Genomic DNA, 20,798 nt, shown 5'->3' with positions numbered 1-20,798 from the left:
CATATTTATTACACTACCCTAGACCTCCGTATCATATTTATTATACCCCTGCACTACCCTAGACTTCCGTATCATATTTATTACACCGCTGCACTTCCCTAGACCCCCGTATCATATTTATTACACTACCCTAGACACCCGTATCATATTTATTACACTACCCTAGACCTCCATATCATATTTATTATACCCCTGCACTACCCTAGACCTCCGTATCATATTTATTATACCGCTGCACTTCCCTAGACCCCCGTATCATATTTATTACACTACCCTAGACACCCGTATCATATTTATTACACTACCCTAGACCTCCGTATCATATTTATTATACCCCTGCACTACCCTAGACTTCCGTATCATATTTATTACACCGCTGCACTTCCCTAGACCCCCGTATCATATTTATTACACTACCCTAGACACCCGTATCATATTTATTACACTACCCTAGACCTCCATATCATATTTATTATACCCCTGCACTACCCTAGACTTCCGTATCATATTTATTACACTGCTGTACTTCCCTAGACCTCCGTATCATATTTATTACAACTCTGCACTACCCTAGATCTTTGTGTCATATTTATTACACTACCCTAGACCCCCCGTATCATATTTATTACACCGCTGCACTTCCCTAGACCTCCGTATCATATTTATTACACCGCTGCACTTCCCTAGACCTCCGTATCATATTTATTACACCGCTGCACTTCCCTAGACCTCTGTATCATATTTATTACACCGTTGCACTTCCCTAGACCTCCGTATCATATTTATTACACCGCTGCACTTCCCTAGACCCCCGTATCATATTTATTACACTACCCTAGACACCCGTATCATATTTATTACACTACCCTAGACCTCCATATCATATTTATTATACCCCTGCACTACCTTAGACTTCCGTATCATATTTATTACACCGCTGCACTTCCCTAGACCTCCGTATCATATTTATTACACTACCCTAGACCCCCGTATCATATTTATTACACCGCTGCACTTCCCTAGACCTCTGTATCATATTTATTACACTACCCTAGACCCCCGTATCATATTTATTACACCGCTGCACTTCCCTAGACCTCCATATCATATTTATTACACTACCCTTAGACCTCCGTATCATATTTATTACACTGCTGCACTACCCTAGACCCCCGTATCATATTTATTACACTACCCTAGACCCCTGTATGATATTTATTACACTACCCTAGACCTCCGTTTCATATTTATTACACCGCTGCACTACCCTAGACCCCCGTATTATATTTATTACACTACCCTAGACACCCGTATCATATTTATTACACTACCCTAGACACCCGTATCATATTTATTATACCGCTGCACTACCCTAGACCTCTGTATCACATTTATTACACCTCAGCACTTCCCTAGACCTCCGTATCATATTTATTACACCGCTGCACTTCCTTAGACCTCTGTATCATGTTTATTACACTACCCTAGACCTCCGTATCATATTCATTACACAGCTGCACTTCCCTAGACCTCCGTATCATATTTATTACACCGCTGCACTTCCCTAGACCTCCATATCAAATTGATTACACCGCTGCACTTCCCTAGACCTCCGTATCATATATATTACACCTCTGCACTACCCTAGATCTCCGTATCATATTTATTACACCTCTGCACTACCCTAGATCTCCGTATCATATGTATTACACCTTTGCACTACCCTTGACCTCCCTATCATATTTATTACACTGCTGCACTTCCCTAGACCTCCATATCAAATTTATTACACCGCTGCACTTCCCTAGACCTCCGTATCATATATATTACACCTCTGCACTACCCTAGATGTCCGTATCATATTTATTACAGCTCTGCACTACCCTAGATCTCCGTATCATATGTATTACATCTTTGCACTACCCTTGACCTCCCTATCATATATATTACACCGCTGCACTACCCTTGACCTCTGTATCATATTTATTACACTACCCTAGACCTCTGTATCATATTTATTACACTACCCTAGACCTCCGTATCATATTTATTACACTATCCTAGACCTCCATATCATATTTATTACACTACCCTAGACCTCTGTATCATATTTATTATACCGCTGCACTACCTTAGACCTCTGTATCATATTTGTTCTCCCCTCCCAATTTTTTTAAATACATCACGCTTAAGGCTTTGCCTCCCCGCAGCAACTCCCAACAGGCTCTGGAGAGTCAAAGAATGAGCCAAGCCGATTCGACATCTTATCACACTGCTCGCTCAACCAGGCAGTACTCCACAACACCTACGTAGCTGTTGTGGAAGGCATTCACCGGCCACCAACTACGGTTGAGCTTGCTTGCCCAGCCTACCACAATGAGTTGTTAGAGCGTGATGAGGCAAGTCAACCCTGTTTTACTCTCACCCCACCAACGGTGGATGGTGCTGAGGCAATTTGCAGCTTTTCACGTGTGGCCCTCGGGCTTTGTCGGTATGCAGTGACCAGGATTTGAACTTTTGGCTGCAGTGATGCAGCTGTAGTGCAAGGCAGTTTCAGATGACTTATATATAGTCTGTCTATGCCTCTAAAGTGAGTGTTTTTTCCTTGTGGAAGCCAAAGTTACCCATTTAAGGCTCGGGGCTCTGGGGCCCTGAGGCTCTGGGGCTCCGGGGCTGGTGCTCTAATGCGGTTTCCCACTAATTCACTAGATCATGGTACTTTCATTTTCAAGGTCAACCCTAACTTAGAGAGCAGGTTTAGCTCATATGTTGTATTGTGCCTAGGAAACGTTCTTAGCCATTATACGTTAGACACACACTCAGAATATTGGACCCTGTTTGCTTATTGGTTTAGATTAGTTAACTACGCAGATGCCTATATTAACAGTTTAATCTTGAAAAATGTAAATATCACAAAGAACTAGAGAGTATACATGACCTAAGATGTTTTGCCGTTTTGACACACAATTGTTAATGAAGATATATTAAAATGTCCTTAATTTTTTTATTGACTTAAAGCAACCTTTTTTCCCCCTAAATATATATTATTAAAACAATGGGCATCTTGGCAGATTACAAGATAACAATTTAACTGCATCTGACATTTCACTGATTTGAATTTTCCGTGTTCATAACCCATAAGGAGAATGAAAGAGAGAAAAAGTGTGTGTGCGTGTGTGTATCAGTGCATGTTTTGAAGAACAATGAGCAATGGAAAGTGTGAAGTGCCGGTTGAAAAGGGATGTCACCGCGGCAGGACAGGATCTCTCTCAGTGCTTTTAGAGAGTGACTGTTTTACTAATAGAATGTAAATTTGGCATTGCCTCAAAGAAAGAACTAAGAGGTAGGTTGGTAGGGTACTTGTCAGACATTTGTTTTAAAGGAAGTCTCTTTGTTTTTCATTAGACAGCAGTAAAAAGGGGGAAATCAAACATTTTCAACACATTTCCTGGGGAAAGAAGATAAGAGACCGATTCACGCAGGTCCTTTTATTGACAGAATTCTATGTTTGAATCAACCTGTGATGTACTCTTAGCACTGTTTAATGATGAACTATGAAGCTACTGTCACAATTTGCTTTGTGTGAACATTGAGAATGTGCTTCAATCTGACCACAAAATGACAGATGTAATTCCATAGATTTATCAACAGCAACATGGTGATTTTGGAGAGTACAAATATAAATCTTCAGAAAAATCATTTTCAGTCACAAAAGTGTACCGCTGAGACGTTATAAAAACGTCCCTAGCATTGTCAGAAAGAACTTTGTTCTGGGAAGAGCCATTGTAAATACATTCAGTTGAACTGTGTCATGTACGTTCTCTCTCCTATTGTAGCTTGTCATTTGTTTAGTGCTGAAATGAACTCCCTTCTGAGATGTGTGTATTTTTAAAGGTATATTTTTTTGAACTGGTATGTTTCATTTGATAGAGACAGTGTGAAAAGATAGAGAGGAGGAGAGACTACTGTAATGGCAGTGGGACATATTTGAACCCATGCTGCAGACGTATATGCAGCGTGATACAGGAGACAGCTGGGTAGACTGCTGGACCAGCCTGGGCCAATATATACTGTATATGATAAATGTGTCTGAGTTTAATTTACACCTGACTCTGGCAGGTCCTACAGTCGGTTAGTACAATTTCTAACAAAAACTGATTAAGGAACATTTAAAGCAAATCCTGAACAATTCAAGTCCATTATTAAGAAATTGAGAGAATTAAAGTCTTAATTCCTTAGAATACCTGAGCTGGCATACACTGTGCATACTGCAACTTTTGTAAAAGGTTGCCTTTATGGGAGAAGGGAAGAAAACCAAAGTAATATAAAATCTCTGGCTAAAGTTTGCCAGAAGGCATTTTGGCCTCAACGCTAAATGCTATGTTTAGTACAGGTTTAACACTGCACATCATCCTCAGAACACCATCCCTACCTTGAAGCATGGTGGTGATAACATCATGCTATCGGGATGTTTCTCTGTGTCAGGGCCTGGAAGGCTTATGAAGATAGAAGGGGAAATGGATGCCTCAAAGTGCAGAGATATCCTGTGGAAAAAATTGCTGATGTCTACAAGAGACCTGGGAGACGATTCATGTTTCAGCCGGACAATGTCCCCAAACATACAGCTAAAGCCACACTGTAGTGGCTTGAAAACCAAAAGGTCAATGTCCTGGACCTCCATACAATTAAGAATATGTGTAAAGAGTTTAAAATTGTTATTCACCACAGGTTCCCATCTAACCTGACATAACTGTCTCTACCAAATATTGACTAAAGAGGGTGAATACTTCTACAGTCAATTATTCTCTCTATTTATTTTGTAGATTTTATTTTCCACTTTGATATTATTTGTCATGGCTGAGGGTACGCTGGATATGAGGTGCAGAGCAGAATCTTTTTATTCAGTCTTGTACACAAACAAATACACCAAAAAGAGAGGTAAACCACAAACTGAAAACACACAGCACAAACAATGAACCACAAAACCAAAGGACAACTTAAACAGGGTTCCAGCTGCCTCTAATTGGGGACAATAAAAACAGTAACGCTGAGATGCCTAGAGGCTCTTCTGTGGTCACATCCTGACTGTGGCCCCCAGGCACATAGAGATACCTACAGGCACCCCAGCCAGGACCTGACATTATGGGATAATGCATTGATAAGTGGCAAAAGCTCCTAATTAAATAAATGTTGATTTAATGTTGTAACACAATGAAAGGTGGGGAAAAAACTATGGGGTGAATACATTTGAGAACCACTGTACATCTTTGATGGCCCCTGTGACTTCACTGTATATTCTCTCTCTTGTAGCTTATATTCTATGTGGTGGTTAAGTCTCTATACACCCTGGGCCACAGCTTGTCTTTGATCGCACTCATTACCGGGAGCTCCATCCTCTGTCTATTCAGGTGAGAGATAGAATGAGTCTTTCACTATTTTTGACCAGGGGCCTTAATGTACAAAAGAGAGTGCCATTTAAGACAGTTACGTTTAGTAGAAAGCATTCAGTCCTGTGCAGCGTGAGATTGAATTAACACACCATAGATGCTGTGGTGAATGATTTATTTCACCTCTGTTCCCCCTCTGTCCAGAAAACTCCACTGCACGCGGAACTATATTCACCTCAACCTGTTTTTTTCTTTCATCCTGAGAGCGGTGGCAGTCCTCGTGAAGGACGACATCCTCTTTTCTCATAGCACACAGTGCTCTGAGCAGTCTTCACTGGTGAGTATAGTAGTTAATCAGATAATATATTTTTGTAATAAATATGTTTCAATAATTAAACAAGTAATGACAACACAAATGAGAGAGCAGCCAGGACAGTAGACAAAGTAGACCCCCACCATAAAAGAATATCACTATTTACTGAAGTTATTATCGCAGATCTCTTTCTGAACACAGCCATATCCCCAGTTATAAGAGGGTGTGCACACTTGATGCAACCAGGTTATTGTGATTTTTTTTCTTTTTCTTTCTTCCTCTAAGATTTCTGTTTGTTTTTCAATTGAATTGTTCGCGTTATAGGTCACAATAAAGGTGGAAAAAGTTGTGTCATGATTTATCTTTGTCTCATTCTTTTACATCACAATAACCTGGCATTTTAACAGGGGTGTGTAGACTTTTTATATCCACTGTAGATGTTGAAAATAGAAAATATAAGAGCAGTGTGGGGCTGTAAATATTTTAAACATTATGTTAATGTTGTAGATCCTGGAGTGCACAAAAACTGCCTTCTAGGGTTATATCAGTAATGGCCTATACACTTCTATCACTCCTCTTAGGACAACTGATGGAGTTTAAACTGATCAAGAGTTTGAATTCTGGGATACTGTGACACATGGGTTGTCTTGCTTACAATTTGATAAGAATCTTTTGGGTGCAACAGTAGAAAATACCAAGTCTTAGTCTGTGTATACAGAAGGTTAGTCTTTTTTTGTATGTGCAAATATCTTAGTGTAGGAGGGAGAGATAGGATGGAGATGTTAACATTGACACGGGTAACTTTATCTTCAAAATGGAAATGTGTGCTTGAAATACATTTGGAAACATTCTTTGTCTGCATGTACCTGCTGTATAACAAACCTTACCTCTCAGGTATTACATTTGCATGAGACTATTTTTTAAATGCAATTAAATTCAGTATGAACATAAATCGGTGAAATTACTTTAGCTATTGTCATGTCCTGGGATGGCTGGCTTGCTTCATTATGAATAACATTACTGGTTAACAGTCAAGGTTAACTTAGGGTCGCGGTTAGGCATGAGAGTACTGCCATTAGGTATGATAGTACATGTTTAAGTTTAGGCATCACAGTTCTGAGGATAGGGTAAAAAATGAAGATTAAGGGTAAGGTTACAAAGACAGAAAATGCCTGTTTAAACAACACAATTCCCCCCCACAAGAATTCTTGCCTCTCACTGGAATCGAACTGGCAACCATTGGACTGAAAGTCGGTTGGGGAAACACCTGACCACCATCCCCAACCTCAACGCCCTAGCAAACAGCCACTCTATTTAACTATGAATACGTTCATAATTGCCCCTTGTGGTATGTTTCCGATAGTAGGGAAATGTTGACCCGGAACGTAATCGCAGGTCATTAAGGAGCAATAGCACTGAGATATGCTGATTTCGAAAGTTGTAGCACTGCTGACATGTTTATACTGTAAAATAGGTACATATGTATGTCATTTCTGCAATGTTCTGTTGTGTAGAACGTATGGACTCAAATGTGTCTAGACCAAAGTATGTTTGCACTACAGAATCAGTAAAGGAATTAGGATGCTACTCATGTTTTTTAATAGTAACCAACTGGCTATATTCTAATTGATCCTGTAACCAGTTATTGGTTACATTTTGAAATAAATTAAATCTTTGTCAGGTACACATGTTGTTTCAAGGCTCCCTAAACACATTCTGGTTGGCTCAGATGAAATAAAGGATAAAGTTGTTATGGTCATTCAGTAAATTAAACATTTAATATGAGCTGGGTCTGTATTTTACAGCCAAAACGTAAATATGTCTGTCCTATGTTCTGCCACTACTGTTACTGATGGAAATCTGGATTTGTTTGATTTTAAACCTATTTTACTTGCTCAAGTTTGTAAAGCTCATTGAGCTCAAGTGTGCAGGTCCAGACAATCTGGATCCTTATCTCTTAAAGGTGGTGGCAGATATTATTGCTGAGTCTATTGCTTGCATTTTTTTATTTGAGTTTTATGTCAAATTCAATACCTAAAATTTGGAAAACTGCGTATGTTCTCCCCTTACTTAAAGGTCAGATTGTCTTTTGATTATTAAAGGAGTCCCCCAGGGTTCCATTTTGGGACCTATTATGTTCTCTATTTGGGTAAGGACATTCAAGCTAAAATAAACTTTTATGCTGATGACACTGTCATTTATACACATGCTATCTCTGTAGTAAAAGTGGTGCAAGAGCTTCAGACTGCATTTCAGTCATTAAAAACTGATCTGCTGAGTTTTAAATTGGTTTTAAAATCTCAGAAAACTGAGTTTATGGTCTTTTCATAAACTCACTTACAGTTGCTTGATGTTTTTCGCATTTTTAAGTCTGATGTTAAATGCATTGAAAGGGTGCCCTCGTACAAGTACTTGGGTACGTGGATAGACGACAAGCTTATTCAGTGTACATATTGCTAATCTAGTAAGGAAGCTTAAATTGAAGATTTATTTTAGAAATAAATTGAGCTTTACTTTTAATGCCAAAAAAAACTTGTGGAAGCTATTTTTCTGCCTGTGATGGATTATGGTGATATATTATATATGCATGCAGCCTCCTTTATCCTACGGAGCTTTGATTCAGTGTATCTATGTTTTATTACAAATGCAAAGTCCCTTACTCACCACTGCATTCTTTATGATTCAGTGGGTTGGACATCACTGACTATCCGCAGACAACAGCACTGGTATATTTTTATCTATTAAGCGATGTTAGGTAAACTTCCAGCCTACCTCTGTACCCTTCTCTGTCTTTGCTCTGGTATTTATCAGCTACACTTTTCCAAGTGGTTGCTCTTAATGTACCTCAGGCTTTGATAGATCTGGGGAGAGCTGCATTTTCCTACTATGCACCTTGGGCATGGAATAATCTGCAAAAATATCAATAATTTGACATGTTTATATCCATTTTTGAATTTAAGGGCATCATAAAGAATGTGGTGATTGAGGCATGTGGTTGTTTATCTTGAGAGGCCACTGTGTTCGAATAGTTAAAAAAAAATATATATATATATATATGTTTTCATGTGGATTTATTGTATTTCATGCTGTATATGTTGCATTTTAATGTTTTCTGTTTTTATACGGTTGCTACCTTGGCCAGGTCTCTCTTATAAAAGAGATTTTTGATCTCAATGGAAAATAAATAAATAAAGATAAATTGAACTAAATGTCTTTGAGACATTTAGGACAATGGGTATAGAATATGCTGCATAGCCTGTAAAGTGAGATGTGATGCTCGGAATAATTTAGTCTGATGGGAGTGTACGATCAACATCAGAAAATGGTTTCAGAGAAAGAATGGACATCCCTATTACCACCCTCTTACAATCCTAAATTGGGAGGGGTGCATCTAGCCAGTAGAGACCATTGCCGCGGGAGCACAATAAAAAATGTAAATGCTAATCAATTTATACAATTTTTGACATACGTTTTTCTGGATTTTTGTTGTTGTTATTCTATCTCTCACTGTTCAAATAAACCTACAATTAAAATTATAGACTGATAATTTCTTTGCCAGTGGGCAAACGTACAAAATCAGCAGGGGATCAAATACTTCCCCCCCCCACTGTAATTATATCTGTATTCAAGAGCAATAGGGGATTATATTAATATTTTTCAATAACAATATTATTACTACTTTAAGGTATTTTATGAAAGCTATCTATTGACAGCATAATCCTCCATATCAATTAACATTGGGCAAATCAGAGTCCAGAAACTGGAATAACCTGCTTCCTTATTTTCTATAGACAAACTTTAACAGCCCTGTTTCCAAAAAAGTTGAGACGCTGCGTAAAATGCAAATAAAAAAACATAATAAAATGATGTGCAAATCACTGATCCCTATATACAGCTCTGGAAAAAATTAGGAGACCACTGCCAAATGTTGAAATTGAAAAATACATGCCCATTTGGAATTTGATGCCAGCAACACATTTCAAAAAAGTTTTCACCACTGTGTTGCATCGCCTCTACTTTTAGCAGTACTCTGTAAGTGTTCGGGAACTGAGGAGACCAACTGATGTAGTTTTGAATGTGAACTGTTGTACCGTTCTTGCTTGATATAGGATTGTAGCTGCTCAACAGTTCAGAGTCTCATATTTTTGTTTTCAACTTGCTTTCTAGCTAGCGAATACTAACTCTCGTTAACTGTGTATACACTCTCTTCCTGAACTAATGTGTGGATTGATACAATTGTGAACAAAACTGACCGGTAAAAGGAAGTACACATTTATTTGAAATGAGAATTATATTGTGAAAATTACAACTTTATGTTCTTTGAGGAAAGCAACACCACTTATCTTAGTTTGGAGTATTTTAGAGTAGTTTTCCGCTTGCAATGCAGTTTTGCAATATGGGTACGTATGGTTTCTAATCAATGCTAATAATGATAATTACTGACAGAGACAGAGCTGAATAATGAATTGTTTTAAACAATGCCTGATGATGCTGGCAACATGAAAAGGCTTGAAATGTTTCATTTTATGTGTAATGAATCTAGAATATATGAAGTTGTTAATTAAAAAACTTTTCAACAATATTCAAATTCTTTGAGATGCACCTGTAGATAAATAGTTGGGAGTTTGTATTGAGTTCCCAGCCTGTTCCTTTGTATAGTATTATTAATTATGCATGTTATTCCAGATTGGATGCAAGGCAAGTCTGGTGATTTTTCACTACTTCATCATGGCCAACTTTTTCTGGTTGCTAGTTGAGGCCCTCTACTTACATACGCTGCTGATTGTCATCTTCTCTGAAAACAGACACTTCATCGTTTATCTTCTCATTGGGTGGGGTAAGTCACTCATTAAATGCAATTTATTAACAATAACGAGTAATATATTGAAATACACTGAACAAAATTATAAACGCAACACTTTTGTTTTTGCCCCCATTTATCATGAGCTGAACTCAAAGATGTAAGACTTTCTCTATGTACACAAAAGGACTTTTTCTCTCAAATATTGTTCACAAATCTGTCTAAATCTGTGTTAGTGAGCACTTCTCCTTTGCCGAGATAATCCATCCACCTCACAGGTGTGGCATATCAAGATGCTGATTAGACAGCATGCTTATTGCACAGGTGTGCCTCAGGCTGGACACAATAAAAAGCCACTCTAAAATGTGCAGTTCCATCACACGCTTGCCCATACCATATCCCCACTGCCACCATGGGTCACTCGATCCACAAGTTGGCATCAGCAAACCGCTCACCCATATGACGCCATACTTAAATATATTGCATTCTCAAGGGATAATAGATACATATTTCACAGAAAAGTTGAATAATGTGATGAATACGATTTAATATTATATATTCCACTACAATTGAACCATCCTTGCTTTTGTCATCATCGTTCTCTCTGTTTTAGGAATCCCAACAGTTTTTGTTTCTGCTTGGATTTTGGCAAGGATATATTTTGAGGACACTGGGTAAGACACAGGGTTGCACACCATGAATATACATTAATGCTAGTACTTGTTATGTGTTATTGCAGGGATTAATGTAGATGCGCTGTTTGTCTTGGATTATACAATAGAATAATGGCAACCTTTGTTTTGATTTAATGCTCAAATCAGTACAACTTGTAGTGCTTAGGCTGGTATGAGCAGAGAGGCCTCGATGTGTCTTTTTGTCATACCCTTATATAACGTAGTTTTTCCTGTTCCTTCAGATGCTGGGAACAGAATAATGAACCGATCCCCCTCTCTGTGATCAATGGCCCGATAATTGTAGCTATCATGGTGGGTGTCTGTCATCTATCTATCCCTATTTAAATCCCTTCACCAGGTGCAGGAGTGGTGATGGGTAGCTACTGTAATCCTCCGTGGAAAAACATGAATACAGTTGAGTCTGTTGGATGTCAACATTTCAGCTCTGAGGCCTTTTTTTTAAGTCCATCCTCCCTATTGCAGTGGCTGTAATTCCTTCTACCACATGCTGGGTAAACCCCCTTTTACACCCAGGCATTAACTAAACAGAAGGTGTCCAAAAGATAAGTAAATGCTACACAGAGAGCGCGAGCCAAACAGCACTCTATGTTCTTTATGGTGCTATTATTGAACAGAGCCTTATTATTGACTCTGCTCAAATGTAGTGCTTTGAATAGGAAATAGAGAGCGAGTTGGTACACATCCAGATTATAGTCAGATGTAAATACTGGGGAGCTATATGAATGGAATAGCAAGATCAAGTTAGAGGAATGTAGTTTATATTCATATACAGTGAGGAGTATTTGATACACTGACAATTTTGCAGGTTTTCCTACTTACAAAGCATTTAGAGGTCTGTATTTGTATCATAGGTACACTTCAACTGTGAGAGACGGAATCTAAAAATCCAGAAAATCTCATTGTATGATTTTTAAATAATTAATTTGCATTTTATTGCATGGCATAAGTATTTGATCACCTACCAACCAGTAGGAATTCTGGCTCTCACAGACCTGTTAGTTTTTCTTTAAGAAGCCCTCCTGTTCTCCACTCATTACCTGTATTAACTGCACCTGTTTGAACTTGTTACCTGTATAAAAGACACCTGTCCACACACTCAATCAAACAGACGCCGACCTCTCCACAATGGCCAAGACCAGAGAGCTGTGTAAGGACATCAAGGATAAAATTGTAGACCTGCACAAGGCTGGGATGGGCTACAGGACAATATGCAACTAGCTTGGTGAGAAGGCAACAACTGTTGGCGCAATTATTAGAAAATGGAAGAAGTTCAAGATGACGGTCAATCTCCCTCGGTCTGGGGCTCAATGCAAGATCTCAACTTGTGGGGCATCAATGATCGTGAGGAAGGTGAGGGATCAGCCCAGAACTACACGGCAGGACCTGGTCAATGACCTGAAGAGAGCTGGAACCACAGTCTCAAAGAAAACCATTAGTAACACACTACGCCGTCATGGATTAAAATCCTGGTCCCTCTGCTCAAGCCAGCGCATGTCCAGGCCCGTCTGAAGTTTGCCACTGACCATCTGGATGATCCAGAGGAGGAATGGGAGAAGGTCATGTGGTCAGATGAGACAAAAATAGAGCTTTTTGGTCTAAACTCCACTCGCCGTGTTTGGAGGAAGAAGGATGAGTACAACCCCAAGAACACCATCCCAACCGTGAAGCATGGAGGTGGAAACATCATTCTTTGGGGATGCTTTTCTGCAAAGGGGACAGGACGACTGCACCGTATTGAGGGGAGGATGGATGGGGTCATGTATCGCGAGATCTTGGCCAACAACCTCCTTCCCTCAGTTAGAGCATTGAAGATGGGTCGTGGCTGGGTCTTCCAGCATGACAACGACCCGTAACACACAGCCAGGGCAACTAAGGAGTGGCTCCGTACGAAGCATCTCAAGGTCCTGGAGTGGCCTAGCCAGTCTCCAGACCTGAACCCAATAGAAAGTCTTTGGATGGAGCTGAAAGTCCGTATTGCCCAGCGACAGCCCCGAAACCTGAAGGATCTGGAGAAGGTCTGTATGGAGGAGTGGGCTAAAATACCTGCTGCAGTGTGTGCAAACCTGGTCGAGAACTACAGGAAATGTATGATCTCTGTAATTGCAAACAAAGGTTTCTGTACCAAATATTAAGTTATGCTTTAATTGTATCAAATACTTATGTCATGCAATAAAATGCAAATTATTTACTTAAAAATCATACAATGTGATTTTCTGGATTTTTGTTTTAGATTCTGTCACGCACAGTTGAAGAATGCCTATGATAAAAATTACAGACTTCTACATGCTATATAAGTGGGAAAACCTGCAATATCGGCAGTGTATCAAATACTCCCCATTGTATTCAAATTGATGCATTGAATGTATATACAGCTCCGGAGAAACTGGAAAGAATTATGAGACCACTGCACCTTTTTCTTTCCTTTCCAAAAAAGTCGAAAAGGAAGGTTTTGAGTGAGGAATAGAAGGGTTAAAATTAAGAGACCACTGCAAATTGAATGAAAAAGATGCAGTGGTCTCTTAATTGTTTCCGGAGCTGTATTTTAAGGTAAATCCTGAAGTCAACCTTTCTCCTGTCCAAACATTATGTATTATAGCACATGAGTTATATGTTTGTGTGTTTATTTTTTCCCCTTATCTGATTGCATTACATACAGCATGTATCCTACTCATAGCTGAACTTGAACCTTTCTAAAGCAATATGCAGGGGTGAACCCATTTGAACAAATATACAAGTTTTATTTTCATGATAATGTACTATAATATTTGTGGACTGTGTTTCCAGGTTAACTGCATCTTGTTCATCCGAATTATAAGAATTCTTCTTCAGAAACTGAGGTGTCCTGACGTTGGTGGCAACGACCAATCACAATACAGGTAAGCAATTGCACTTCGGGACCGACAGTGAACACTCAACAATTCAGTTTGGATTGATGCCAATGACGTGTGCTATTTTATTTGCCTTGTTAGGCTAAAGATATCTATGTGTTAGCTGACTGCAGAGTAAATCTTAGATCCTGGTTACGCCAAAGACGTTGACCAGACAGCGTGTCTGCCTTCACAAAGAAATATTTCCAACTTGACAGTGAGGAGATTTAAAGGCTAAAAGTCAGGTGGTGATGCTAAAACCGGATGAGCTGGTGCCTGCTGCTACAGGATAATCCACTGTGAAGTTAACCTGATCACAGGTTGGCACTCAGCATTCAGTACCCCTTTAAAATTTCAGATGCACCCTATTCCCTACATAGTTCACTCCTTTTGACCAGGGGCCATAGCATGCTATAGTGTGAAAAGGGTTCCATTTAGGACTAAGACTTTAATCTCACTGGAACACAAAGCCGTCCCTGAGGCAGCTGATGGCAGCTATGCAGGCTGTTTTTCCAAAAAAGTTCTGAGGACATGTTAAGCAGCCAGAAGAGTAGTTTCACCAAGTGCAAAATAAACTGTGTAATCTGTCCAGGGCTGTTCCTGTATTGCAAAAGCTAAAATGTTACCTCTTCAGTATAATATGTTTCTAATCAAAAATACAACCAAACAAACCCTAAATACATCCATCGTGTTTTTAGAGTCACAAGATTGATATAGAAATTGTCTGCAAGAGACATGGGATTATATCCTTTAAGTAAATGTTTCCAATACTTATAACTTCTTCAATTATATATATATATATACGCTCCACCATGTAATAGCTGTAGACTGATAGGCAACCATAGAGAAATGTTGCAGTTGCACAGGTATCCTGTTAAAGACTACTTCATTTGCTACTCTCCAATAAAGTTCCACGCTACAGTGCTGCATGTTCTTTTTAATTGTGCTGCACATTGTTTTGCTTGTAGAACCAACAATCATTTTTCCCGTTATGTAAAAGTTATTTTGTAGGACACTGAATGCTGCTTAGTTGAAAGCTGCCCGTGTATACCACGGGTGGGCACGTGCACATGTAAAGCAGAGCACATGCTATGTAGTGCCCTTTCCAGTTGATATGTGCCCGTTTGCCTTGGTGATTTGGGTTCCGCACACCAACGGGCATGCTTCATCCGTCTTCTTTACACACGACACTCACTCCAACGGCCATGCGTCGTCTGTTTTTTTTACATGCGTCACTCACTCCAACGGCCATGCGTCGTCTGTTTTTTTTACATGCGACACTCACTCCAACGGCCATGCGTCGTCTGTTTTTTTTACATGCGACACTCACTCCAACGGCCATGCGTCGTCTGTTTTTTTTACATGCGTCACTCACTCCAAAGGCCATGCGTCGTCTGTTTTTTTTACACACGCCACTCACTCCAAAGGCCATGCGTCGTCTGTTTTTTTTACACACGCCACTCACTCCAAAGGCCATGCGTCGTCTGTTTTTTTTACACACGCCACTCACTCCAAAGGCCATGCGTCGTCTGTTTTTTTTACACACGCCACTCACTCCAAAGGCCATGCGTTGTCTGTTTTTTTTACATGCGTCACTCACCCCAACGCACTATCCGTCTATATGAGCCGAAAACTCTGTCCACTTTTTCAGATTCTGCACATGCAGTGTTGCCAACTTAACGACTTTGTCGCTAGATTTAGCGACTTTTCAGACCCCCTTAGCGACAAATCTAGCGACTTTTTGTGGTGTTACTGGAGACTTGTTGTTACTCTTCTCAACGAGCAGCGGGTGCCGCCGTGGGCCCCTCCCCCATCTGAAAGCACTCACAGGCGGCCCAGTCTTCGCACAGCAGTTCCTCCGAGCTGCAGTCAGAGCAGGAGATGTTAACTCCTCCGCGTCCAGACTGAAAATAAATTGCGCATGCGCTTCGCCAGAGTGTCTCTTTTGGGTAACTTTTGCGGTCCCAAGCCCGGATAAAGGAGGAGGGTTGATTTAAAAAAAAAAAAAGAATCGACAGAAGAAAGGTAATTTGTAGTTCTAAACATAATTTTTTTTTTCTAGCCTTTTGATTTTGACTTAAATAGCGCCCCATTTTTTTATTTGTTCTTTGTTTTTTTGCTCAGGTGATTATTTTTCGTACATGGACAACATTTGTAAATACGCATGTATATTATTTTCCCCAACGAGAGTTTTGTATGATAAAAAAGAAAAAAATAATCCATTCATGATGCTGATAGGAAATTATGCTAATTACTTTCTTTACCGAGGAGTTGGCAACACTGAGCACATGCCCCTCGGAAGGTCTGTGCACTTTACTGTAGTGAGGGGTGAGAGATAGTAGTTAGAAGGTTTTACCACTTACATGTTTACAGCTTGGGAAATGAGTGCAAGGGAACCTAACCTTAGAGATGAATAAATATAAATGTATAATCTGACTATATTCTTGGTAAATACATTTTATCGTAAATGACCATATGTTGGAAGTCCTTAGTGAAGGTTAGCTAATCCATTCGTCACGAGCCCAACATTAAAATGACGTGTTTCTGGGTCCACCCAGACTGGTCAGAAACCCAGAACTCAGTGCTGTCAAGTCTGGTCACTTTGACTTACGTATGTGTGTGTGATTATCAGTAGCTTTACGAGCTCGAGTGTGAAGATGAACTAGAAGTGCCATAGTAATCTATATTATAGATGATATATATATATATATATATATATATATATATATATATATTATAGACTATATTATATCAAATAATACAATTTATTCCAATCAAGTAATAAAGTTACCATACAACAGATAGTTACATAACAATACTTTCATTATCATCCCAACTAGTCTAACAGTCTACTAAGTATACCATAAGACACACTATACCACGAAGGTGTGCTAGGACCTTCTGTTAACAAGGGACTCCTACATATAACTATAACACAACATGTTGGGAGGTACCTTTAACGATGACAAAGTCCTAAATATGACTGCAACACAACTTGTTGGGAGGTCTCTTTAATGAGGACAAACTCAAATAACTTTTTGGAGACATGGCTATTTATCCTAAAATCAGACATATCTAAAACACTCCCCCAAAGCACAACTTTACCTATGCAAACACAATGAACACAAAGGACAGGCACTGTCCAACCTAATCAATGCAGAATTATCAAATGGACAGGGTGTTGCCGCCAGTTGTTGTCAGACATGCAACAAGGACAATCTTTCTACAATGTTCTTGTGAAGTTTGATTCATAGCCTGTACAGTACAATAAAGCATATCAGACTATTCAGCCCTTTATGGGGAAATCCAATCACTACAGATAGATGTCCACAATATCATGCATTTAGTTACATTCCAATTTCTCAGAGTTTCACACCTCTCCAGGTGAGCTCAGGAGGGTGTGGCTGATGGCCCACACCTGGTGTTCCAGATCTTCAGAGAAGCAAATGTTGTGCAGGACCCTTGATTAACATCACTGTTAGAAATCAGCCGTTTCGTATAGTGGTTGAAATAATGATGGCATACCCGGTCGTCAAGGGAAAGAGTCATTCAGTTATTTATTTGATAATTATTACACATCACAGTACTGTGAGTCCATTGGCTGATTACTGTTGTGCTTTGAATGAACATGACTTCCTGTGTACGGATATTCTTTTGTTATCTAAACATAATAAGCATACATTCATACACTTCTACATCACCAAGGGTGTGTTGGAGACTTGGTGGGGACAGACGCACCTTGTCGCCAAATACACTGCCACTCTTCCTCCACAGACATTTGTCATTACACTACAGTACTGACCACGGGCATGATGAAACACATATTTCCTACTGTAGTAATTGCATATACATATACACACACTCTGCATTGTATGAAGCCTAAGATTGGCCCATAACCAGGGTATATTGGTCATATACCACCTCCTCTGGCTGTACTGATTAATACCTTGCATACAGAATAGTGTAACTTTGTGTGTATGTGGTTTCAGGAGGTTGGCCAAATCTACTCTGCTGCTGATCCCTCTGTTTGGCATCCATTATGTTGTCTTTGTGTCTCTCAATGAATCCATGGCAAATTACAAAATCTTCTTTGATCTCGCCATGGGGTCCTTTCAGGTAAAACTGGACCTTTTTGCATTTTTGATCCCTTGTGATATCTTTTGGCTGTATTTGGCAGTTGTATTGCAGATTGGTTGATTTTGGTTGTTTATCATTTGGGTTGATTTTGCATCTGTTTTCTATTGGCAGGGCCTCGTGGTTGCCATCTTGTACTGTTTCTTAAACAGTGAGGTAAGCTGTCTTATTGATCGAATTTCATTTTCTGGAGTTACAGTGATTAAAGAGACAAACTCATGTTAAAATGAATTAGTGTTGATATAATGTTCTTAAAATCTAGTTAGGACATATTGGAAATAAAATCCAGGCTTGAAAGAAAGCTTTAGTGTATATGATTAGGATAAATGTTCACAATATTGTCACAGAACTATTTTGTAATAGCGGTTGATAAAACATTTCATTTGAATTCGTGGTCTGCTTTGTTTTTCATTGTAGTTAAACAGTAAGTTAATAAATTCCTTAAAAGATGTAGCAGTGTTATGTAATTATTTTTCTTTGTGATAAGACATTTACCTTCCTAATTCAGGTCCAAGGGGAACTGAAGAGAAAATGGCGAAGTATATGCTTAAACTGTTATATGGCCAAAAACTCCAACAAGCACAACACCTATGCCTCCAGAAATGGCTCAGAGAACATGGCCCAGTTCCAACGTATCTCCCGTGCCCAGTCCTTTCTGCAGACTGAGACCAGTGTCTTGTGATGGGTTAAAGAGGAGTTTGTTCCCATTAATCCGCTATGGAACTCTGGTAAATAAACACTACATAAAACAAAAAGCAGCCCATCATTATGGGCACTGAAAAGTTAGATTGGCCCAGGGTATTGGCAGAGAAATTGCCCCATTGATGTTTAAATCTAGGATCTTCTTAAGAGTTTGTCACATAATGTGGGTTTGAAAAATAAAACTTGGCAGATGGCGGAAAGAGATTTTTTAAAACAGATTATGCATAAATTAGACTGTATTGCAGTAATGTCATACTTTATATATTCAGATAATTAGTAGATTCCAGAGACAAGAGCTCTTTATGAATTGCTTTACCTCTCTCTATGGCTCTCTGTGCTGACAGGGATTTCACACTGTGCTTAGTGACCTTATACACCCATGTGTTATGAAATATATATAATGTACTACTTTTTACATACTATTACTTTTTCCTTTGTTCAAAGGTAGCAAATAGTATACCATTTCAATAGTCACTTGTGATCACCTTTAGACTGAAAAGAAAACCCACAAGATTTACAGATTGAAACATATTAAATCAAATTGTAATTACTGATATTGAAATGAGGCATTATTTTACGTGTTTTTTGCAAGGTTTCTTTAAAGAGGGCATTTAAAAAATATATATATATAACGACTGAACATATGTGTTTACAGAGTCTGAAGTTTAACATCAGGAGTTTGAGAAAACTGATACGTTGAGTTTATGTGAGATAATTGTATTAAAGGGTAATAATGACAAATATCTACAATTTGTGTAAGTTCCTAAATTGCTTGAAGTAATTGCCTCTCAGTGCAAGCAACTATGTGATGAATGCCAGTTCTGGGTTTTAAATCGGACCTTTTCTCACATCACCTCCATAGATGGCTCGTTGGATTATTCAGTAATCCCATGAGGTTTGTCAATGTTGTGTTTTTGCTGTGACAGAGCACTGTCATTTTTTATGTAGATAATTGTTATTTTACAAAGTTCAATCAAAAAGCATTAGAGGGGGAGAGCAATATGACCAGATGATGCTATATTCGTGCCTCCTCAACCCTGCTCACCCTGACTAAGAGAGTTGTGTGTATAGAGAGACAGTCCAAAAATGACTTCAACCGATTTAGGAACTAGACCAGTTGTTGACATTCATTGTTATTCCCCTTTAACTGTGCAAAAAAGACTATAAAGGGTTTTTCATTTCTTCTAGCAGGGAAACCATGTATTTGGTTCCAGGGAGAATCCTTTTTGGAAAGAGTTCTACCTGGTATTGAAATGCTTAACCAGTTTATGGTTAAGCCTTTCAACCTATAACCAATAATTCAACCTGTAACCTAATGACAATACTCTGCATGTTTTTTCTACTCCCCTGTGAATCCTTCTGCAAATACAAATCTGACTTAAATGATATCTTACGTCTTCTTTTCAAATGAGTAAGCAAATGAGAATAGTAAGAAAACTGAAGAGAAAATCAGTTAAGCAGAATTTATTTTTGCACGGTACACTCTAAGAAAAAGGTTCCATACCGATTCTTCAGCTGTCCCTTTAGAAGATCTGTTTTTGGTTCCTGGTTGAACATTTTGTGGATAGAACCTAATACAAGGTGTGTGCCTTTGGTGGTTTATTGGTTACGTTGATATATGACTTCCTCGTGCAAGATACTGATATTGTACTCAGATATGCCTTGGCTGCCCGCTTAAACCTTTAGTATATGAACATTACACAAGAAAGTTTTTTTGACAACAGCTTTCGAGCTCAGTAAGGAAAACACTGCCTCATAGTACAGCTCCGTCATTGCAGCCAGGTGTTTTAATCCTGGTTGCGGCATACCAGCAGTGCCCAGGGGTCCAGAAGAGGACTGTACAAAATGGGCTTAGCAGCACTAGGGGTGAAGGCTGAATGTCGGACAGGTCTGCCTTGC

At 39.1% G+C, this 20,798-nt stretch overlaps 1 protein-coding gene across 3 annotated transcripts in view; it reads left to right on the top strand.

Annotated features, from left to right (window-relative positions):
* LOC105018022 (vasoactive intestinal polypeptide receptor 2) overlaps positions 1-20,282 on the top strand; it is a 45,231-nt gene extending 24,949 nt beyond the window's left edge. For all 3 annotated transcript variants that reach the window (XM_034288820.1, XM_034288816.1, XM_034288817.1), the window contains exons 6-14: positions 5,311-5,408; positions 5,592-5,724; positions 10,387-10,537; positions 11,115-11,175; positions 11,418-11,487; positions 13,981-14,072; positions 18,053-18,179; positions 18,312-18,353; positions 18,706-20,282. In XM_034288820.1, the coding sequence (XP_034144711.1) occupies positions 5,311-5,408; positions 5,592-5,724; positions 10,387-10,537; positions 11,115-11,175; positions 11,418-11,487; positions 13,981-14,072; positions 18,053-18,179; positions 18,312-18,353; positions 18,706-18,879 (948 nt within the window). In that variant the 3' untranslated portion in view covers positions 18,880-20,282. The remainder of the gene's footprint in view (positions 1-5,310; positions 5,409-5,591; positions 5,725-10,386; positions 10,538-11,114; positions 11,176-11,417; positions 11,488-13,980; positions 14,073-18,052; positions 18,180-18,311; positions 18,354-18,705) is intronic.
* The last annotated feature ends 516 nt before the right edge of the window (positions 20,283-20,798 follow it).

Source organism: Esox lucius, chromosome 3 (genome assembly GCF_011004845.1).
Source record: "Esox lucius isolate fEsoLuc1 chromosome 3, fEsoLuc1.pri, whole genome shotgun sequence".
NCBI classification, from domain to species: Eukaryota; Metazoa; Chordata; class Actinopteri; order Esociformes; family Esocidae; genus Esox; species Esox lucius.
The sequence above is the reverse complement of the archived record's forward strand: the minus strand, read 5'-3'. Positions and strand labels throughout refer to the sequence as shown.